The sequence below is a fragment of the Halichoerus grypus genome, chromosome 12 (assembly GCF_964656455.1).
Source record: "Halichoerus grypus chromosome 12, mHalGry1.hap1.1, whole genome shotgun sequence".
Taxonomy (NCBI): Eukaryota; Metazoa; Chordata; class Mammalia; order Carnivora; family Phocidae; genus Halichoerus; species Halichoerus grypus.
Genome location: NC_135723.1, coordinates 86,393,216 through 86,417,458, shown reverse-complemented (window position 1 = coordinate 86,417,458; position 24,243 = coordinate 86,393,216). Strand labels below are relative to the sequence as shown.

Sequence of the window (24,243 nt, the reverse complement as noted above, 5' to 3'; positions counted from 1 at the left end):
TGAGATTCTTTCAGCAGGTGGGTGAATGGATGCTTTCCTTTCTGTTTTCTGAAATAAGTCGTGGACTGGGGAGAGGTATGGGGAGAGGGAACCCTGCCTGCCTTTCCAATGACTGATTTCCCATCCAGGCAGAGAGTGGAAGGGGGTACCATAACCCTATCCCGCCTCCCTGGGGAAGGCCCATGAAAATGTGCCCCAGGTGCTCCCTGGTCCATCCCTCTGTCCCCGCCCCCCGCTTACCTGGTTTCCTCTGATGTCCGCCGACATCCAGCACATCACCTTGTGCTAAAGAGCAGGAGCTGGGGCCCAATGATAAAGAAGATTGATCAGACACTGAATCCAATTTCCCTTGGGGATCAGACCCAGGCACTGCATGGGGCGCATATCCACCACCTGCCGGCAGCCTGAGGGGGCTGGAGACCAGCCAGGATGTTCAGTATCACTCTTGTCACTCGTGTGTTGCTGCTCCAGAGGTGACTTACAGCTGGGGATGAAGCCTGCCTGGGCTGGGGGCCAAGGCCATCGCCACAGGGTCAGACTTGGGTGGTAATCCCAAATGGTTTTGCATGAACTCTCATTTCATTCAGATGAAGGAAGGCCCTGGCCAGGATGGACATCTGGGGGCGTGGGGGTGGGCACAGAAACAGGAGGGCTATTGGATTCTGAGGCATTTTGCTTTTCAGAGCTAAAAGTATTCTCTTTCTATTCCTTTATCAGTTTTTGTTTGTTTGTTTGTTTTAATGAGCTTCATGAGAAATCAGCAAAAAGGACTTTCAGCTGCATTCATTTATTTCTTCATTTTTAAAATAAATATGTGTCAAGCTCGAGTATTTCAGCATCAAAATCAGGAATGACTGGCAAAAGCCTCTGGCATCTTATAGACCAGAGACAGATGCTGACCTCAGCCCCCCCCTTTATTTAGGTGGCACGCCCCAGCGAATGAACATGAAACCCACCAAGGAACAAGATCTCATGTAATGGGGTGGCAGGAAAAGCGTGGACTTCAGAGTCGAACTGGATTCTAATTCTGTCCCCAGATTTTATAGCTCAGGCTAATTGTTTAGTGCACCTCTGTCTCATTGTCCTCATCGTTTGTATCTGTAAAGCAGTTAGGACTTTTGATGTTGCAGAAAAGCCTTTTTATTCTTTTAGCAATAAGGAAATAACATGAGTAACTAGAAAGTCCTGACAGAGGGCAGGCTTTGGTGTCATTTTGATTCAGTGACTCAGGGACATCACCAAAGACCAATTTTTTCCCATCTCTACCTAAACCTTTCCTGGCTTCAGCTCCCCTCTTTATGACAAGAGGGCTGCCCATAGCTCTTGGAACCAGCTGTTTCTTTGATGTGTTGAGGGTGAGGAGAAATTCTCTCTTCCTGATCACAAAACACTGTCTGTCCCTGCTTTGCTCTGAGTGCATAGGTTGATTGGCTTGGGCCTGTTTTCTTCAATCACTGTGGCAACAGAATGAGATTAAACTGATTTGCTCGTGCCCATCAGGGAGCACCCCCTGCCCCTGGGGAAGCAGGGGGTGCGTCCAGTCTTGCCCCTAGGTGAGAGAGGGTGGAATGGATGATGGAGAGGCCATGGAAGTCAGGACAAATGACCACTAAGCCCAAAGGATTGAGAGGATTACACCAATAAGGAATTGCGTGCAAAACCATTTCTTAGTGCCTGACGTCTAGGGAGGGCTTAAAAATTGTGCTTAAGAGGAAAATAAACAAATAGAGCCTGGAACAGACCTAAAAGCAAGCACATAAACCACAAAATAAACTAGTGTCAGAGTTCAGTGAATTCAACAGAAACGAGGGGCAGCAGACTTTCAGATGAATTGATGTCATCAGTTGGCATTAATGTGGTGTCCCTTCTGTAATTTATTTGCTCTGAATAACTTCTCTTCTCCTTGAGCTCATGAGAAGTTAAAACTTAAATATTAAAAATTAAAAGTAAGAGTAAATTATATGGAATATAATTTTTTTCTTTGGTTTTGTTACTGAAATCTCTAAAATTACATGGTGGGTACCTTACAGAGTCTTATACAAATGGCATCTAATCAAGTTTGGTGATCCCCTAGCTATTGCCTCTCCCTGTCTCCCTCCAGATGTTTAGTCCCAACTTAGGTGGGTGGTATTATTAGTACTGGGCAGCGATTGTGTTGAATTTATGAGCCCAGACTTGTAATGACTCTGATTCTAGAGACCTGGGCCAGCACCCCGGGTCAGATGAGCACCACGTGGCATTGAGAAGCCCCCGTCTTTCTAGATTTGTCCTCCACTCTGGGGGGTGTGGGCAAAAGTCTCTCCTGGTTGTCTCCACATTGTCCAAACAGTTCTAGGAAGGCCTGAGAATGGCCCAGGGGTGATCTACTATGCTAAGTGTTCTCGGAAGTTTGGAGATGACTCATGCCCAATGTGCATTTTCCTGGAATGTTCATATCCCCTTCCCTGGGGACATAAATAGAACCTCTAGGAGGTCTCAAGACCTACATCTACTCCTAAGCCTGAAGCAGAAGCCCATAGTTAATGGCCAGAATGAGCCCACTCAGTGTGAAACTTCCGAGGTTGGCTCCTTGCCTGATTCCCCTCAAAGGTGTGGCAATGATAACTGGGTAGCCATTTCAAAGAATCAGCCTGCATCCTCACACCCGCTTATTTTCTGAGAACAAATCTAGCCAATAATATTGCCTTTCTGGGGTGCCTGGGTGGCTCAGTTGGTTAAGCGACTGCCTTCGGCTCAGGTCATGATCCTGGAGTCCAGGATTGAGTCCCGCATCGGGCTCCCTGCTCAGCGGGGGGTCTGCTTCTCCCTCTGACCCTCTTCCCTCTCGTGCTGTCTCTCATTCTCTCTCTCAAATAAATAAATAAAATCTTAAAAAAATATATTGCCTTTCTGTTACATGATGATACTCTGATCTGAGGCAGCTTCAGTTACCCACTGTTCACCCAATCCCCAGCCCCTGCTCCCCAATACCAGCCCCATCCTCTTCTCCAAAGATGTCCAAGCCAGGCCTCGAAGACTTAAGCCTGAGGCAGAGGGAACCAGAGAGGATAAGGCCAGGTGCTTTGTGGGGCCCGGTTTGGTCTCCTGCCTTCCCTTCTCTTTGCCTTTCCCAGCAGGAGGCCCATGGCGGGGGGCTTCTATTCAGGGCCTGGCCTCGGCATCTCAGAGGCAAAGCTCACTGCCTCTCCCTTAGCTCTTGGGAGGGTCTCTGGGCTGAAGCTGGACTGCGGGCAATATAGGATCTGAACGCATACCATCTCTCCTCTCTCTCTTCTCCACAGATCCGGGTGGATGGGCCCAGGGGCAATGCCCTCCAGTATGAGACGGTGCAGGTGGTAGAGCCCGGCCCAGTCCTCCGGGATATGGCCTTCTCCAAGGACCACGAGCAACTCTACATCATGTCAGAAAGGCAGGTAAGGCTCTTGGGCTCTGTTAGACATCTGTCTTGCAGCTAAGTACTAGCCTGTGGCTCAGTAGAAACCTACAGGAGGCCAGCTGCAAAGAAGCCAATTGATTTATTTGGCTCGGTGTGTATCTTTTTGGTTATGCTGCCTGGGGACTGAGGCTGAGTGCGCTGAAACAGGGAATAAAATATCAAAACATCTGGGAGTCTAGAACAAATCCACTAACTTCAAAGTGATGGGTGAATATAGATTCACAGCCAACATTTACTGTCTTTTGAAGAAACATGGTACAAATGCCCGAGTTGTTTGTCCGGATTTCCCTACACAGAGTATAATCTCCTATCAAGGTCACCTTCTTGGACCCTGGAGGTCTATGGCGGGCAAGGATTTGTTGCCCAAATATCTTAGTTGAGGGAACATCATAGAATAGTCAAATGGATGGAGGGTCAAAAAACAGGGTCTCTGTTGTGTGAAGTAAGATGATACAGCGTGTGTTCTGAGCCTTTGTATGTACCTAGACCTCTAGCATGAAGTTCCAGCAAATTCCATGAGGCCAAGCCAGGCAGAACAATAGGGTACAGGGATTACTGGTAACTGATACTGAGTAGGAAGTAGCAAAGTTGGGCTTGTTTCTGGAACTCAGCTGAGTACTAAGTAAGTTCTTCAGGGGTCCTTGGCTTCTACCAGGACTCATGTGCCTACAGCAGGTAAAGGTAGATACGTCATCTTGAAAATTCCATGTATTTAAGAGTATGTCTGGAGTGCCCGAGTTCACAGCCCAGTGTGTTCTACCCCCACAAGACACGCCCACCTCAGGAGTGGATCTGCACTGCCCTGCCTTGCCCCTCTCATCTCTGTGTGGGATGGGTCATTCCCAGGAGCTGTCCCTCCGGTCCATGAATATGTATGTGACAAAGGCAGCCGCCATGAGGGGCACATCCCATCTCTTATTCATCTTCATTAGCGAGGCCTGAACTCCCCAGAGGACCTTGCTGACAGAGTCTGGATTGTTCTGCCTGTCCCCTCTCTGCAGAGTGAAGGAGATGAATGCCACATTATGCCACCCACAAGGCTTGGGCATTATGCCTTGGCAGCCACAGCGGCTCCACCCTCCCCAAGAGCCCGATGACATCTTCTCTGGGTGAGGGACTCCCCACGCAGCCACACTGGGACCCATTGTGGTACCTTCACTGAGGCTGCCCTGGCTTGGGGATTGCCTGATGTGGGGCCGACAGAGGAACATTTGACCCCAGGAGCCAGGACAGGGTATGAGGCTGCTCCTTTGCTTTCATTCCTTGCTCTTTTTCAATGGAGCCCACACTCCCTGCCTACCTTTGAGGCCCTAGACACTGAGGAGAAGCAGCTTTCCTTAGACTCCTTTGGAGAAGACCCAATACCTCCACAAGGCATTACATATTTCAATTTCTTACCATACCTGAAAGCCAGGATCTCTCAACCTGGAACTTTCTCTAAGAACTTCCAACAATGGAAAATATAAGCTGTGTGGAGCCCCCTCTGGTAACTGATTTGGGATTCTGAGCTCCTTGTCCTTTGCATTCTGCTTGCCTGAGAGCCATCAGTGGGCAGTACCCACACAGGCTTGGAGAATGAGGTACGCTGGGAGCTCTGGGTTGTTGGAAAAGAAAGGAAGGCAGGAACGGATGGGACCAGGGCATTCATCCATTCTGGGACTGCTCCTCACTGAGATGGGGGGCGGCCTGTCATCAAAATAAAATCCCAAGGCCCGTGACAGCTGGCCCAACACTGGTATCCAGTGGGTTTGCACCTTTTTTGTGGGGAGAGGTAGTACAGCACAACGGTTAAGTGCCCAGGCTTTGGTGTCAGAATAGCCGAGCATGAGCCTTAGCTCCACCATTTACTAAGTACGATCTCAGGTAAGTTCCTTAACCGCTTTAAGACTTAAGGTTCTCAACCGGTGCATGGAAGTAATAATAACATCCCATAGTGTCCCAAGGATCAAACGACATAGCACATGTAACAGGCACGAACCAAGCCTGGCACAGAGTAAGGGCTTGGTAAATGGAGTCTCTTATTCTTATGACATTGCAACAGGAGTGTCTGGACATTGGCCGTGTTTGAAGTCAGGCAGGTGGTGGCATCAAGATTCTGGGTGACCTATCAGGTATGGAGCTTCGGAGTTCAGGTCAAGGCTGAGGTGGGCTGGGAGCAGGGATTTAGTCCCAGTGGAAAGCAGATCAAGACCCCACAGGCTGCTTTGTTGACTGAGCATACCAAGTAGAGCTGGGGGCAAGAGCAGCTTGGTAAATATACCAGGGAGATTCCGGCCTCTGTCCGCTGGTAGGTTGGTGTCAGCCATGCTGTGTCCGAGCACCTTGCAAGGCTGAGTCTACAGGTCAGTCTGTATGTGCTCAGCGACGACGTCTGCTCTGCCTGGAGGACACTTCCCTTTCTCATCTGGCTAATTTTGCCTTGTCCTTCAAAACTGAGCTGTGCCGTCCCATTCTACAATGAGCGATGGCTGACCTCTGCTTAGACACCTCTTTGGTAGCTTTTCTCACCCCAGGCTGTCTTTCTCTCTTGCCAGACTGTCAGCAGCTTGAGGGCAGCCCTATGTCTTCTTTGTCTGTCTAAACCTCACCTAATGGGCCTTTGATAATTATTTGATGAATGAATGAATGAATTATTGATTGAATCCCCATTGTCATCACTGACCCAGAATTGGAAAAGAGGGACTGATACAAATTTTCTCCTGCTTATCTTAATTCCCAAGTTTAAGCTTACATATATAATTACAAGACTACACTTCAGACAAAGGAAGTATCCCCCAAACGTTGGTCATCTGTTTATTACTGCCATAACTTTAACCTGTCCTGAGCTGTTTTTTGCTTTTGTGTTTTTATTTAAGTAAACATACTGCTTAAACCTAAATAGCCTACTTTAACCATCTCTTAAATAGTACTATTACAGATCCGATGTGCTAGTCATATATAATATACCTAATTATGATATTGTGGCTTTACAATAAGAACATATATTTGGTCTTCATTCCCATTTCTGGCACTGAACTACCAGAACCCTTGGAATTTCCTGAGTGATGAGAGCAATGGGAAAATCTTTTGTTATAATATTTGGTCTCTTGTCCTCAGTTCCTGAAATCTTCAGGAGCCATAAAAATAAAATGGGTGTCTCATTATTCATAATAAGCCCCTTTCAACCACCACTGAATTTATGTTAATTCGGCGACTTTTGGAAATCCCCTAAAGAAGGGGGGGAGGGGTTGTTGGTTGTCAGGGGAGCCAGTCATGGGATTAGGGGGTCAGAAAAGGTAACTAGTATAACTAGTAGAGGCAGAGAATGGAGTGGTGTGTGCGCACGCACGCGCGTGTGTGTGTGTGTGTGTGTGTGTGTATGTGTGTATGCATACAAATGCTATATATTTCCTGGCTCTGTGACCATAGACAAGTTACTAACCCTCTCAGTACCTCATTTATTCATTCAATACCAACAAATATTGAGCACCTACTGTGAGTCAGCCACTTTCTAGATACTAGAGATTCAGTGGGGAACAAGATAACAAGATAGACAAAATCTCTGCCCCGATAAGGCTTATATTTTAGGTAGAGACACAGACCACGAGTGAGTAAACGAATGAATGCTGTATGTCAGGTGATGCGAATACAATGAGAAATTTCACAGACTCAGTGGGAATAAAGTGGTGGCTAGGAACATGGTGGGGAATGCTCTTTTCAGGAAGGTTGTCAGAGGAAGCCTCCCAAGAAGGGAACTTTTGAGCAGAGAGAAGGATAAAGTCAAGGGGCAGGAGGCAACTGGGAAGAAATCCTCAACCAGGCAGAAGCAACGGCTAGCTCAGAGGCCATGGGGTGCGACCATGACTTGGTGTCTTGGAACAGGGAATGGAAGGTGGTAGGTGATGCACTGGGAGAGGCCACACCTCCGTTTGTGATCTGTGAAATGGGAATGTAGTAAATGGCATTGCTCTCCCCGGGCACTGATGAAGACAAATGAGATAATGTCTGCAGAAAGAGCTTGGCTCAGCATCTAGAAGTGAGGGCACCTCCGACCTATTACGATTATTTGCAAATTGAATAATTCCAAGCCAGGGTATTGTTTCTGCTATTAGGAATATGTGAGTTCCTCTTTATGTCTCACCCAGCGAGACTTTCACTCTCCATATATGCTTCTCCTGGTGTGTCGGAGTGAGGGTACCGCTGGGTATCTCTGTAGGATGTGTGTGTGCGTGCATGTGTGTGTGTGTTCATGTGTGTGCATGCACACACATGCACGCCTCCTCCTGTGTCTGCCCCTGCCTGTATGTCTCCCATCAGCCTCCGTCCTGCTTCGTACATATCTGTGTGTATGTATATGGTGTGCATTTACTATGACGCCGGTGCTCCCAAGGGAATGTCTATACACACTGAAGCTGCTGTGATAAAAACCTGCCAAAGCAATGGGAGGGAAGTGAGAAAAAATGTCAGCAAGGCAGATGAATGAGGAGATGAGGTGGCAGAGCTGGGCTGTCCTCAGGTGCCCTGGAGCAGCCCCCCACCGGGGAAGAAGCAGCGTCCCCCACACAAGGCAAGTCTCTCTGATAGGCCCCAGAGCAAGTGGCAGATTCAGCCTCTCAGCCATCTCACACAGCAGCCCTCCGCTGCCTGAAAGCCAGAGGCCTCAAACACCTGTTTCTGCTTTGGAGATGCCCTTGCATTGTGTCTGGGCCAAAGCCATCCTTCATGGCTTCTTTGTTTTACTGACTCCTGTTGACAGTGCGTCTGCTTCCAGGGGACACTCACATGAGCTGGTGACACTCAGGTCCTAGCTGTGATCCAGGACAAGATGCCTGTGGGGGCCGAGGAGGTAGGTCTGGAGGTGGGTCCACCGGCACTTGGAGTTACTCGGAAGGCAGAGCCAACTGGGGCAGCTCTACTTGGCTCCATCCGCATAATCCAGTGGTCAAGTAGCAAGGGCCATCTTGCTTTGTAACATACTACCCAGGCCCGATTCATTCATCCACTCAACAAATACCCACTAAGCATCTACCAGGTGCCAGGCGCTAGCCTAGACATTGGGGACACAACAGTCAAGAAACAGATAAAAACCTTGACTGTAGGGGCTTGTGGTTTTCTCAAGAGGACACAGCAAAGAAGCAACCAACATCCTGGATAAATCACGTAGTAGGTTTCAGGGCAAAAGGAAATGGAGCTGGATAAGTGGGATCTGAAGACCTAGTCAAAGCAAAAGAGTTGCCATTTTAAACAGTGGTCAGAGAAGTCTTCCCCAGAGAGGGATAGGTGTGAAAGGGGGTGAATGGAGGCCTGTTGACCTATCTCCTTCCCTGTTCTCCATGTTTCTTTTCAAGCTCTGTGCTCGGGGTTGTGAAGCAGAGCTGGTCGAGTGTGCCTGTTGGGATGAAACTGGTGAGAGAGTCCCTTTGTGACTGGGATTTTTACCATGTTGAGACTTGCATGGGGGAAGCTCGGTTCAAGGGGAAGGTGGTACTGTGGTCCAAGACAGTGGCTTGGGGCTGGAACTCCAAACTGCATGGTGCCTCTGCTGGGACCACCTTGCGATGAGGGGCCATTACTGCTTCCTCGTGCCTCAGTGTCCCTCCCATCCCCAGCCTGCCTCCCAGGGGGTTCTGAGGGCAGCCGATGTGAAGTCTGGCAATCTCGGGCATCTGCAGACCCCCATCCCACATAAGATGCAGCCGTGGAGATGGTTCCTGCCCCCACTGGGCTCCCGTAAGAACGATTCTGACTCTCTGGGTGCCAGTTCCAGGGCAGGTCTCTCGAGAGGTGCGTCTGCAGTGACACGGCTGTCTGGCATCGTTCGTCCCACCCCTGCAGGGGACAGAGCTGTATGCTGTCGTTTGTGTCTGGACGGCTGACACTGTGACAAGCCCATTTGGACATTTGCTCCCGGCTCTCAGCCCGGGCCGTTCTGATAGCTCCTGGGAGAAGGAACTTGAAGCAGGGACCTGAGAGTGAGTGACAGGAAACAGAGCCACCTTGGGCACTTGAAAAAAGGAGGAAGGCTGTTGCAGTGTTTCACCCAATGTCACTCAGACAGAAGCCCTTCCCATTTGTCTGGAGCTGATCCAGAAGGTTCCAGTGTGCCCTTACTGAGATGCTCCCACTTCTCATTTCCTTCTCCATAAAGGCAGAACATCTCCATTTTACTGTCGCAGAACCGGAGGGACCCAGACAGGGGAAATGACTTCCTTCCCCAGCTTCCTACATTCCCCAGGTGCTGGGAGCCTGGCTTCCCCTTATCATCAGGAAACCCCAGAACTGGAAAAATCCTCAAGGCTTCTTGCATCCCCTTCTCTCCTGCAGCCTTTTCCCTGTAGGACCGAGGAGCAAACCAAAGCCCAGAGAAGTGAATGGCTTGTCCAGTGTCACACAGCATGTTGGCCAGAGAACCAAGTTAGAATCCAGCTCTGCTCCTCCTGTTATGTCTTCCGCAGTCCGTCTTCCCCTGAGGGACGTGGAGCTCTCTGTGGGGGCAAGAGATGCTCTTTATCTTCTGGTCTTGTCAGCAGGAAAGTTATACACCTGACTCCTTAGGCTTCAAAATGAGCCTAAGAAGACAAAAGGGCTCACTGAGGGTGAGGGCTGAATGGGGCAGTGGGGGTGACTGTAGGAACTCAGAACCACCCCGCGGCCCCAGAGAGGAGGTGCCTTGGCTTATTCTGCCTTAGTTCCAGCCTGGTGCAGGTTGGGCCTGCAACACCTATTCTAGAGCCTCTTAGGGTACATGGGGCCCCAGACACAGTCAACCCATCCCATAGAGAGAGTAGGCAAGGGGACCCCTCCTTTTCCAACAGGCATGTTTCCAAGTGGTCACTCATGTAGGCATAACGTCTCGAACACCTGAACATGATTGAGTCCAGTCACCTCCCCGAGAGGAAAAATGACAGTGGCCTGACATTTCTCAGATGGGGTGACCGGAAGGCAGAAATGTGTGCAGGAAGGAGCCCACAGGGTGGTCACAAATAGGCCATGAACTTGGGTTTTCATCCAGGCCCTTTGCACACTCACCAGCTCTGCCACTGGGCCACTGGACCAAATTGCTCATGCGGGTTGCGCTTCAGTTTCTTCGTGTATAAAATGCAAATGATAATAACCACCTTTTGGGGCTTTTAGGATGAAAGGTGAGACTTGTAAAGGGCCTAGCATGTAGTAGGCTTTCAGCAAGTTGTGGGAGTTATCTCCATCATTATCATCATTATTATTACCAATTTGGTAGCTGAAGGCCAGTTCAGCTCTGGGCACCAGCTCCCCAGGATAGCCTGGCACACACACCCCCCTGTCCATTTTGAAGTCCCTCGGACAATACTAAGGTCGAGCATTCCCTTTATACCTGCTGGTGCTGCCCTCCAGGAGACTGAAGAGCTAGGAGCCCGTTGTCCCCCCATCCCAGTCAATAGGGCTATTCAGCCTCTGTGGGGCTGGGTGGATTCTCCTCTGTACTCTACTTCCGCTGGGGGGAAGGAATTTTAGTTTGTTTAAGTCGAGCCCCACTGGACTTGAGGTTATCACAGACCGGGCACCTGAACTCGCTTTGGCTCCTCATCCATCAGGACTCCTAGGGCAGACAGGGAATGGCTGGTTTCCCTGCGCTCTGCCCTGAACACCAGAAGAGCTAGTATATAAATGTAGGGCAGCCGGGGGTGGTGCGGGAGGAAGGACTGGGAGATGCAAGGGGCAGGTGATTAGGGAAAAGCCTTGGCAGCTCCTAATCTTGAGCTCCATTAAGCATCTATCTCCGGCAATTGCTCTGACAGTCACATCTCCTCTCCACTCGGTGCCTGCGTCCCGAGACCATCGGGGCACTCGAAGTGCCATTTTAAAGACAACTACCTGTAATATTCCACTTAGCAGCATATGAGGAGACTCCAACAGCGTGGGCAAACAGGGCCAGGGGCTGCTGCACCTCTGCCCCCTTCCAGGTCCTTCCTCCCACCATGTGTGTTTTAGCAAGTGCCCACTGCATGCCCTCCCAGCACAGGCGTAGGCACCACGCAGAATCGAAAAGAGCAGAAGGAAGGCGCTGTTCTGGGAGCCTCTGGGAGCCTGGAGCTGGGAGCAGACTTCAGCCTACAGGGCACTGAAACAAAAGTGTTCCTGCTGTGAGGATTACCCTGGACATCCACCCTCCTTTAGTGCTGGGAGGGTAGGGCGGAGTACAGGATGTCAGCCTGAAGAGCACAGTCTCCTTGTGCATTTCGGTGGGTATCATGGGGACTCTGGTCTAGAGGCCAGAGCTCTTGGGGTGTTTCCCAAGACGGTGCTCAATTCTGCGGGTACCACTCAGCTCCCATCTCCTCTTACCTAGGGCGGGTGTGGACGGAGGTTGACTCCCACCATCCTAGCCCACTCCCCCGTCCTCTAGGGACGGCACCTGAATGGAAGTGGTTCAGTACGGTGAGACTGATTGACTAGTGCTTGAGTTCTGCAGAAAGAGAGGCTGGGAATATCGGCTACTTAAGTGAACTGTGTACTCAGTTGGAATATTGATGAGACAGTTTCAAAAGTAAATAGATGCATGTTAATTTGTGCCATTGTTCAAGATGACTAGTTGGCATTAGTGATGCCACATGACTTCACTAAATGCAATATAGGCATAAAAGGAAAAATTACAAATGGCAAAATTATATCTGATCCGAGTCCCTTAAGTGCATTTCAGATATTTTGCATGGACAATGGAGACAGGAATCTGAAAGTGACTCAAAGACAATGCCGTCGTTTCAAGGAAATGCATAATGGTTGAGGGGGAGACTATCTGGGTATTTATTTGAAGTTATGCACAACAGCGAAGGACTGGAGGAGCAAGCACAGAAATAGGGATGTCCTCCTTAAAAAGGATTCCAAGCAGGTGCTGAAGGTTATCTGGTTCCCTGCTGGATGACTTGAAGGTGGTTCAGAGCAGGAGCTGAAAACACCAGCCCTTTTTTTGGTCCTAGCTCTGCCACTTTCTACCTGTAGGACCTTGGGCGAGTTATTTAATCTCTGGGTACCTTCAGTTTCTCAACAGGAACACTTACTAGTGCCCACTGCCTGGGTGGTTACAATGAGTAAATTAGGAAGTGTACATAAAATTTCTAGCACAGTCCCTGGCACAAAATGAGGGCTCAATAAATCTTAGCTTTCCTCTTTATTGTTTTCAGTATGCTGGTCTAGTAGAATGGGGTCTGCATTTTATTTTTAAAAATTTCACCCATCCGATTTTTCCTCCCATCATTCATAAACTCACTTACGTCTCCTCTGAGGCATGTCAGGCCCCTGGTGCTGGGTGGCCAGGGCGGCAGAGAGCAGAGCAGGTGGCCTCCGTTGGCCAAAGCTCCCCTCCCAATCTCTGCCGCCCCACAGCCTGAGTCCACGGGTGTCCAGGGCCTCTTGGCTGGAGCTGTGGTCGTTGACTGTGCCCAGATCACTTCCTCAAGACACTGCCTCTGGCAGGAGTCACCGCTCACACCAGAGTTTACCTGCAGGGTGAGAGGAGAGGCCCCTCGAGGGAAAGTCCTACTGCCCTGAGGCCACTTTCGTCCACGAGGCTTGGAGAGAAATAGTACTCTCATTAAGGTGAGGGTGTCTCAGGTCACAAGCAATACACACATGAAGCATGACGTGTGAACGACGCCTCCCACCTGTCCCTTTGCCTCGTTATGGCTTTAAACATCAATTAGTCCAGGATTCCCCAAATTTTATTCTCAGAACCAAAGTTTGGCAGGACATTTTTTTTTTTTTTAAGTTTTCTTTGGTCAAATACATTTGGAGAAATCTGAGTTAAGCAGGTATCTTCGAACATTTGATGTGCTGATGAGTATTAGAAGTCTCCTAGCTGAGGGTGGGAGGTAGTATCTCCCAGCCCATGTGATCACAAAATTCACTTTACCAGGAGCACCCAAAGCGGTTGGTGGAGTATGGATCCTTCACTGGAAAAGACTTCGCTTTGATCTTTCCCAGTTCACCTGGTTTCCTCTCCCTGCTCACTGGTGGTCTCCCTGGCTCTAGCCTGACCCTGGTCTCTCTTCTTTTGTGCTGGTCCATCTCTAGGCACAGGCTGAATTCTCTGTCTCAACTCTCCTGAGGTCAGGAAAAGGAGGGTTCTTTGGATCTGAGTCTCAAGGTTACACCTGGACCTCAGACTGCTGTTCCTCCCTTGCAGCTCACTGACCTCTGGCTTGCCGGCACTCACTTGAATTCCCTCCTCTATCCTAGGTGCCTGGGCCCCTCTTCAGCTCTGAACTTTGCCCCAACCTTAATCATTGTCCTTCTCTGAAAGCCACCAATTTTATTAAAATTATTAAAATCCTGCCTCTTACCTACTGTTACCATTCAAAGTTATACATTTGGGATTAACAGAATTAATGTATCCTATCATTTTACATCTGCTCAGATGGTTCTTAATTGAGGGGCCATTGTTTATTTTTAAATATTTATTACTCGATTTTCATCAATTAAATAAATGTTGATAACCCGATATCCCTAATTCACATCATTTAGAGGAGGCAATGTATTTATTTACCATTGTTTTGCTCCAGAACACCAAAGACCTAAAACCGCAAACCCTAAAACATTGAGCGCCCTTTTTGCTTGTCTAGTGTAGGGGTATTAAAGTGCACTTTGATGCTAAAAGTACAGAGAATGATCCGAAGGGACAAAGGAAGACACTTTTTTTTTTCTAATTAAAACAAGAAATTAGGCTTTGCTCATATTTAATATACAGTCGATACTTGATACTGTTTCCCTGCCTTGGTCTGTATGTCAAGCATCCTTGTGTCAGAAAGACGTGGAGGTACATGGGAGCTCCATATCTCCCATGGTGATACCGGTGTTCTTACGGGCAGATTCAGTTTCAATATATTACAACAAGTTTGTAGTTTATGTGCAACAGACATCAATATTGTAAAAACAACCCTGGAAATAGAATCTTTACAATTTGAGATGGAAGTAACCATGAACACTTTTTATACAACCCAGAGGTTTGTTAGTTATGGAAACATAATTAAACATTTTTCTTTTAAAAGAACCAAAATGTTCCACATTTGCTGATTTTTTCAGGTCTGGCAAGCAGCTGTCAGAAGTATGTGACTTTGCTGATAACTTTAAAAAATTAAACACTTCATCTGCCCCCTAAATATAAAGGTAATACGTTAACAAAGAGTTAGAAAGTAACCACTTTTAGGAAGAATTTATAGCGTGGGAAGACCATTTTGAAAGAAAAAAAAAGAATGTTTGGAAATATTTTCATCTTTATGTGATTTTGTTGTTGATAATGAGTAGGTATGACACTTTAAAAATTTCTATCTAAAAACTTTTAAAACTTGGAAACGGAATCTTCTACTTGCCGAAAAATCTTCCAAAGGAAGAGTTTCAGAGAGTTTTGACCCGTTTTTAAGAAATATATAAAAATTCAGCACCTAGGGGCACCTGGGTGGCTCAGTCAGTTAAGCGTCTGCCTTCGGCTCGGGCCATGATCCCGGGGTCCTGGGATCGGCCCCGCATCGGGCTCCCTGCTCAGTGGGGAGCCTGCTTCTTCCTCTCCCACTCCCCCTGTTTGTGTTCCCTCTCTCGCTGTGTCTCTCTCTGTCAAGTAAATAAATAAAATCTTTGAGAAAAAAAAAAAATTCAGCACCTTCCGATTAGTTGAAAAAATAGCTGATTGACATCAGAGAAGATGGAAATCTGCCAGCTGAATTTCAACAACAATCTTCACATAATTTGTGCATGAAACTGAAGAGAAGTATCTTGATTTAGTCAGTGTAGCCAACAATGCTCTTTCTGCATTTCTGTGTCTATGTGAGGTGTCTTTTTCCATCATGACAGCCATGAAAGCGAATAAATTGAACCCTTGACCTCAGAACCCCATATCACTAAGTGCTCAACAAAGACTTTCACAAATAACGAAGCCAATTCTAACATATCAGTCCCACCATTTTTAATAATAATTTTCTTGGAGGTCGTAAAATGTTTTGTATCATTCATGAATAAAATATAATAAACATTAAAATGCTATTTTATCTTTATCTCATGTCTTTATTGCCTAACTTTGTGTGTAGTTGATAATGCAATTATATTAATAAGTAGAGCATATGTAGTCTTTATAAACAAATATGTGTATTATAGGTGCATGCTCAAAAAGTTTGTACTAGGAGGTGTGCAATCATCGATACTCTTTATAGACACCCACTGGCTATCGGAGTATGTAAATTTACAGAAGCTTCATAAGTTAATCTCATTCAATCTCCAATCTTCACTTTCCTATCACCTTTACAACTATCTCCTCTGTACCCAAGAGTCTGTTGTTAAGACCCAGCCCAGAAGTCCATAGCGCCCATTGTGCATTGGTTCATCTGTGTGTGTGGAGACAGTATGGTCAGTTTCTTTATCTTTGAGTAATTTACCCAACGTCTCTGAGATTTTTTAAAAGCCCAGATCCCTGAGCAGCAGACAGAACATTCTCTCTGGGAGGAACTGTGAAGAATTTGAGGTGGTGCTGACAGTTAAGACAATCTCTAGACAAGCAGATAGCATGATCATGGCTATGGCCATACAAGCTGGCAGGGAATATTTTTGTAATAAGTAAGGCCAAAATGACTGTGGATATTGAGAACTGTTTTAATAGGCATAAATCTGTCAATCTAGAGTTAGCCTTTGCTCATTATGTCTCCCATTTCCCATTCATTCTTCCTTTGTCCCATTCTCTCCTTTCTCCTTTTTTTTTTTTTTTTGGGTATTCCTCTCACCTTCCTCCTTATTTTTTATCTGTCTCTTGTCTTACTCTTCTCCACATTCACATTCCATTTTCCTGGTCTCTGAGGAGGGAGAGAAAGCTGGAATGGTGTCAGGCCTGTGTTTTTCAAACTGCAGGTCATGACACATTAGTGGGTCGAGAAATCAATTTAGTGGGTCACGAAATCAATTTAAAGGGTCATGACCAGAATTTTTTTTAATGGAATAGAATAAAATCGAACAGAACAGTGTCCATCAAGCACAGTAAGGATGAGTACTATTTGTGAAACTATATATGTGCATGCGTATGTGCCCTGGGTTGCAATGTGAAGCATCTCTTGCCATGAGTCATGGTCAAAGGGAAAGCCATTGGTCTAGGAATAACCTCTTGCATGTACTGGCAATAAGTTTACATAAGTTTGGACATCCAACTCACCTTTCAAGCAGTGCTAATGACATCATCTGGCCTTCTGCTGGTTTTTATTCAAGTGCTTTCTCAATTTCAACAATTTGGCTTCCACAGTTATTTGTTGACAGTTTAGTGTGGCAGCTGTGGGGTAGTGGATAAGGCATTGGACACAGAGTAAGGCTACCTGGAATCAAGTTCTTGACTCACAAGGTCTTGACTTCTGAGTCTTAGTTTTCCCATTTGTGGACCATCAGTACATTCTAACCTGTTATTTCATTAAGATTCATTTGGAAATGAATGTATTTCTATAGCTCACTGGGGTGATAGAGGTCCCCTCACAGCCAGAGGGGACCAGGAGTGCTGTCCTCCCCAGGAGTTTCCTGGCTGCTCCAAGGGCTGAAAAGATCAACATGGCAGCACACCTATGGCCTGTCCATGGCATCAGAGCATGCCACCACACACCAGTGGGGAGTGACTGTCCAGATGACCATAATGTACTGTGTAGGCCTAGAAACCTTTGTTCCTGCAGCTCTGTGGATAGCCCCCATTCTGGGAACATACAAAGATGCACGAGACATCTATGCCCTCGAGGAGCTTACTATTTAGTGATTGTGTTCACCACCTGCAGTTTGCAAGAGACGCTGGGTGGTACAGGGCCAACTGAGTCATGATTAGCCTTTCTTTGCAGTGGTCTCTCCTTGTCTAAAGCCCTGACACTGGAAGTTTCTTTTCTGTCTGTGGGCACTGAACACAACCCCTAAACCACCTTACAGTCCTGATATTTCTTAGTTATAAATGTAAACCTGAGTCAAGTCAAGATGAGAGGGGCAGACTCCAGTGGTTCTCCAAATGCCAGACCCTGCTGCCTTTGCCATGTGCACCGAAGGGAATAAAACTAATTACTACCTTCCTAAAGAGCTGAGCATGGGTGGATACGCCCTGAAAGTGGCCAGCAGAAATGCTTCTTGCAAAGCATTCTCCCCATGCAGCTGCCTGCAAGTCTCTCTGCTACAGCCTTTGCGGCCCAAGGACCCCTTCCTCGGGCCATTAGCAAAGAGGCTGGTCATTATTAACTAGTTGGCATTGACTGATGACACTAAGCTTTTTTTTGGCCTCGTGTGGGCTGGTGGCAGGCACTTAGTTGACCCCTGGAATTTGGAGTTTATTCTGCCATGAAAACAAAGAAATAAATTAGAGGAATGAACAGAAATCCCTCTGCTTAGACAGTAGTTAGAGACAGCCCAACAGCCTCAGCTGGCCGCCTCCCCAAGGCCACACCCACCAGAAGACTCCTGCCTCCTAGTGCCTTGGCTATCACTCCGAGATTCCTGGTACTGCTCCTGTCTAGGCTAGTGAAATGAGGAAAGAAACTCCTGTTTCTCTCTCTCTCTCTCTCTCTCTCTGTCTCTCTCTGTCCTCTGGAGCCTGGTACTTTGGAAAGAGATGGTGTCTATACAACATCTTGCATACTGGAGAAGATTTAGAATTCCATTTATGTAAGGGACCCATTCTTTAAAATATGCTTCTAGAATAGATTGTGTGTTCTGAGTACCACAGAAATATTTCTGCATAGAAAATCACTCTTTTGGGGCGCCTGGCTGGCTCAGTCAGCAGAGCATGCAACTCTTGATCTCAGGGTTATGAGTTCAAGCCCCATGTTGGGTGTAGAGATTACTTTAAAAAAAAAGAAAATAACTCTTTTAACATGTTCTGCAGCTATTTTCTTTGTTGGTCATCTACATCTTTCCTCAGGTGAAGATCTTGGCTTTGACTTTAAGCCAAGTGCCAAGGGTCCCCCCCAGATAATTAAACCATTTTGGTAATGATCTTCTAAGCAAGTCACAGTTTCTGGAGACTACTTGTACATTTTTACCTTATATATAGAAAGGGAGCCAAATAACTCATCCTTCTCCTGCTTTCCCACTAAAATATCCTAAATCCCACTGCACAAAGGGACATTTTTTAAAAATCAAAATGAGAACAATAATTTTATGTGACAGGATTATTTATATGGCTGTTCTCCCCATGATGAATCCATCGAGCCCTACCTCAGATGCCAATTCATAAATCAGGAAATGCTATTACCCAGTAGTCATAAAAACAGAGCCCACCCCAACACAGAGGACTCATTTCAGAAGTGGCTGCCCCATTTCAGGGCAGAAATGAGTTCAGAAAATCCACCTGGCTGTCCAGAGAGGGAAGAAATGTCTTTTACTTGATAAATAATCAGTCTTTCCTTCCTCTCAATCCCCTTTTCCCCTAGAAATATGTAGAATTAATGGCACGGATATATGCCATTCCACAGAAAAAATAATAACAGGGCTAACTAGATTGAAATGAGGCAAAGGGCAAGCACGAGGATGGCAAGAAGCCTCCAGATTTCCCGTGAAGCCTTTCCTATTAGCTTAAATGCAGTCCAAGAATAAACGGCTTAGAGAAAATTTAGTGGGAGTCCTCCTTGCTGGGCATTCCTCCTGCAGGCCCCCATTAAGGACAGGCAGAGAGCCAAGGAAAAGGGTCGCGAAAGGGAGAGTCATTGCAACAAAGCCTGGGACAGAGTAAGCTGAAGTCTCTGGATTTGTCTGTGAGTCCTCCAGTGTGACTGCGTACTTCATTTTTTTTTTTTTTTTTTTTTTTTGCATTTATTCTGAATTTACTCCCGGGCCATAAGTTTTTGTTTCTTCAGTTTCTTCTGGGATATCTTTTTCTTCTGTGCAACCTCCTCTTCTGGTTTAGGAACAATCTGCTCTTTTTCAGTAAGGATCATCTCAATGTGGCAGGGAGAGCTCTTGTATGGGTTAATCCGATCATGAGCCCTGTACGTTCTACACCGCATCTTGGGGGCTTTGTTCACCTGGGTGTGCTCAATGACCAGAGAATCAACATCTAAACCCTTAAGTTCAGCATTACTCTCTGCATTTTTAAGCATGTGCATTAAAAATTCAGCACTCTTCTTGGGCCACCGACCCTATGTCCAGCCCCACTGTTTGGCCTGGGCACACCTACCAACTCCACCATTGTAGCGACGGAATGGCACACCTTGCTTCTGTAAAGTGACATCTTTCAGATACTTGGTGGCTTTTCAGATAGGCATACCCTTAATGGCCTGGGCAGTTTCACGTGTGTTCTTAAAGTGAACACGAAGATTTGAAACTCTTGATTTACATGATTTCGTAGGGTTTTCTGGGTCAAGTGAATAACGAACCATTTCAGAGGTCACCTCAGGCTGCTTCTGCGTACTTCATTTTTATCTCAATAGATATGTGTTGGAATGGGGAGAGCACATAAAGAGAGTTAAAGGAAAAAGAAGAGGAAGGACAATGAGAAGTAGGGTGGGCAAGAAATTCTGCTGGGGGGTATGGTCACAGTCACTGGCAATAGTGAAGATCCAGCAGGAGACAAAAGAGATGATGCCCATGCATGTATATAGCTTCATGCTAGGGGGATCAGAATGGACAATGAACAAGTGAGCAAATAAAGAGCCAAGGTAATTTCTTCTAGTGGGAAGTGCTATAAGAAAAGCAAGATGGAGTCACATGAGAGAAGCTGAAAGTGGCAGAAGGAGGCAGGTTTGGTCTACAAGGCTCAGGAAGCTCTTGCTGAATAATGACATGTGAGCTGGCTACTGAATAACTATGAAGAAAACATTCTAGACAGTGGGAACAGCAAGTGGCCAGACCCTGAAGTAGGATGCGCTTGGCATATTCAAGTAACAGAAGGATAGTCACCATGAGAGAGAAGACAGGAGCAAATGTGAGCCCACACGATGTGCAGGAGACAATTTGGGGAACTCCAACAGTGCTAGAGTAGTGCTATGTCCAGCTGCTGGTGACTAATTGTTTGTCTAATTTACCCAGTATAGCAACAGTCAGGGAGTCGTGCAAATAAAAAGGAGAGTGCCCTTGTGCCCCTAGCTTATTGCTTGAATTGGCCTTTGTTTTGAGCACCTTAGTCTACAAGCACCCCTGGTACAGAAGAGAGATGCTCCTTGAGAAAACAGCAACAATGAAAGCTAATAGTTACATACTGCTTACTGTTACCTTGACACAGTTTGAGGGGGTTTTTGGTGTTTTGTGTTTTGCCAGCTTAATTGAGGTATAATTAACATATGATCACCAATTTTAAGTGTATAGTTATGTGGTAGTATGGGAATAGTTCTGCATCCTGATTGCAGTGGTGGTTACATGAATCTACACCTGTGATACAATGAAATGGAACTATATACATACTCTACACCGATGTCAATTTCTTGGTTTTGATATTATAGTTTTGTAAGATGAAACCATTGGGGGGAAACTGGCTGAACAGTACATAGGACCCTCTCTGTGTTCTTTCATGCCCCTTTCCAGTGGGTCTTCCCCTACTTCTCCCTCCCCTGGAAATCACTGACCTTTGTTCTGTCACAATAGTTTTTGCCTTTTCTAGAGTTTCACATAAATGGAATCATACAATATATAATCTTTGTATCTGGCTTCTTTTACTCAACACAATGCTTTTAAATTCATCCATGTTGTTGCTCCTTTTTATCTGCTGAGTAGTAATCTGTGATATAATTGTACCTCAGGTGGTTCCTCAGGTGGGACTTTTAGACTCCAATTTCTGCTTAAAATCCCTATCGTTTCAATTTCCCATGAATTTAGAATTATTTCAAAGCAAAATGATCTAAAAAAATAAAAATAAAAAATTTAAATGTAGAAACAAAGAGGAAAAAAATTTTAAATTGCACTACAATAATAATTGTTGCAGAGAAGAGCCACCATTGGATACAAAAATCAGTGGGCAAAAGTTCGAGGGAAAATGGGATATTTTCAATCTCAAAATATTTCCTCCAGGTTATTTATTAACTACAAAGGGATAAATAGTAACTTTACAGTGGAGTATCCGCCTTAGCCAAGTGATCAAGGTTAACATCATCGGTAAGAAGACATATCACTATCGTGAACCCCTTGATAAGATGCCCTGAGAAGGAAACAGTATCACTTCTGTGATATTCTTGCCAAAAATGCACAACCTCACTCTAATTATGTGAAAATCTCAGACAAACCCAAAATGAAAGACATTCTACAAAATAACTGACTAGTATTCATGAAAAGTGTCAAAGTCAGGAAGACAAGGAAGGATTGTTACAAGCTAGAGGTGACAAAGGAGATATAATAACTAAATGGAATATGAAATCCTGGAATGAATAGGAAATTAAGTAGAAGACCTGGTGACATTAGAATAAGACCTAGAACTTAGCAAATTGTATTGTACCAATGTTCACTTCCTGGTTTCCATAATTGTAATATGGTTACCTATGCTCTTAAATATTAGGGAACCGTGGGTGAAGGGATATGGGAACTCTTTGTACTTATTTGGGCAACTTTTTTTGTTAAGTCTAAAGTTAGTTCAAAATAAATAGTTCTTAAAGTTGAAAAAAAAATGTATACAACAATACAATCACCCCTACGGTCCTGACATAATTTCCACCCCCCACCAAAAGTTCTTTCATGCCCCTTTCCAGTGGGTCTTCCCCCACTTCTCCCTCCCCTGGAAATCACTGACATTTGTTCTGTCACAATAGTTTTTGCCTTTTCTAGAGTTTCACATAAATGGAATCATACAATATATAATCTTTGTATCTGGCTTCTTTTACTCAACACAATGCTTTTAATTTCATCCATGTCGTTGCTCCTTTTTATCTGCTGAGCAGTAATCTATGATATAATTGTACCTCAGTTTACCTATTCACCATTGAATGATATTTGGGTTATTTCTGTTGTTGGGTGATTGTAAATAAAGCTCCTATAAACACTCTCATGCAGGTTTTTATCTGAGCATAAGTTTTCATTTCTCTTAGGTAAATACCTAGGAGTGGGATTTCTGAGTCATATTATAAGAAACTATTCAATTGTCTTCCAGGCTGGCTGCATGTTGCATTTTTACCAGCAGTGTATGAGAATTCCAGCCATTTCCCCATCCTCATTCACACTTGGTGTCATCTGTTTTTCATTCTTGTTGTTTTTGTTTTTTGTTTTTTGTTTGTTTTTGTTTTTAGCCAATCACATAGATATGTAAGGATATCTCATTGTGGTTTTAATTCACATTTTCCTAATGATTAATAATAGTAAACATCTTTTCATGTGCTTACTTGCCATCTCTATATCTCCTTTGGTGAAGTGTCTGTTCAAATCTTTTACCCTTAAAAAACCAGATTGTTTGTTTCCTTATTGTTGAGTTTTGAGAATTATTTGTATATTCTGAAAACACTTTGTCAGATATATGATTTGCAAATATTTTCTCCCAGTCTGTGGCAAGTTTGGGGCCCATCTTACAGAATAGGAAACTGAGACACAGACAGGTTAAGCAACCTCCCCAAGATAACACAGTTTATGAGGGTGAAGATAGGATTAAAACCTCAAGAGTCTATGCTCTTAGCCACTCTCCAGTACTGCCTCTGTCCCAGGTAGAGACAAAACTGGATAATCAGCATGACCAGGTCTTCTTCTGATGGACCTTTCCACTTGAGGAAGCTTCAAAGTGACCCTGGAATAGCCACTGGAAATCTTATCAGTGGCACTAGCTAGAGGTCCTGGTGTCTGGAGGACATGCCTTGGCAGCCTTCCGGATTCCATAAAAATGATCACTCATTATTTAATTATTTTAATCACATACAATAATCACTTCTTCAGAGAGTAAAAGGTAAACTCTGCTTTCTAATGATAGCCATTTCCTGGGTTTATTTTAGTCTCCCGTACCTAATTTTTATAGAGTTTGGTTTGGCAGGCCTAATTAGATATTTCTTCCAGTTTTCTGAAACTTAGAGCCTGCCTCACACTTCTGCAGAGGATGCAGAAGATGAAGGATTTTTCTGTAACTGGAGGTTCCTCAGGTGGGACTTTTAGACTCCAATTTCTGCTTAAAATGCCTTTCTTCCTCTTAGATCTGGAACCTGTCTCTTTTTATTTTGAATCCTTATGGTTAGGAGCTATCTAGAATTACAAAATTCTCCCCATTTTATATTTAGAAAACATACACTAGGGCCTCATAGTCAGACATGGCTATAAAGAGGAAACATATCCAGGGGGTCCTAGGATCCTGGTCAGAGCCACAGTCATCAGCTTCCCTGATGATAGGAGTCATCTGCCTTCCCTCTCCTCTTTGCCTCTAAACCTGCATTACCACGCCACATGAGAGGACCCCAGTGGAAAACTAAGTATAGATTCTGTTATTCATCAATATAGCTTTCTGTATATACAAGAACCAAGACCTCAGGTAGAAGGAAAAATTGAAAATTAAACATTTGAGTTCAGTCAGCCAAGCTGCATACAATTCTCAAGGCTGGAATAGCCTATGGCGTTATGATTCTGGAGACAAAGTGACAGGAGATGCACACACACATTCTGGAGACAAAGTGACAGGAGATGCACACACGCATGTGTTCAAAAACAACAAGGCATGAAGTAAAGAATCTCAGGTATTAGTGTATTGTATTTTCCACTAACTTTAGGTTCCAATGCCACTCCTTTCAATAATTCCAGAAACACGGACATCACTTAGAACAGATGATGTCTGCTCCATGAAGATGCAGACTATATGGGGATGATCTTACCCACTTCTATCTGTTGTACAACTTGATTATTATCACTCCAGGTAGGCAAATTCATTCATTCATTCAATCATTTGATAAGTACCTACCCAGTATGAGGTACTG

At 45.4% G+C, this 24,243-nt stretch overlaps 1 protein-coding gene across 2 annotated transcripts in view; it reads left to right on the top strand.

Moving 5' to 3' along the window:
* PLXNA4 (plexin A4) overlaps positions 1-24,243 on the top strand; it is a 419,546-nt gene that overhangs the window by 264,194 nt on the left and 131,109 nt on the right. For both annotated transcript variants that reach the window (XM_078059575.1, XM_078059576.1), the window contains exon 4: positions 3,282-3,413. In XM_078059575.1, coding sequence (XP_077915701.1) covers positions 3,282-3,413 — 132 coding nt within the window. The remainder of the gene's footprint in view (positions 1-3,281; positions 3,414-24,243) is intronic.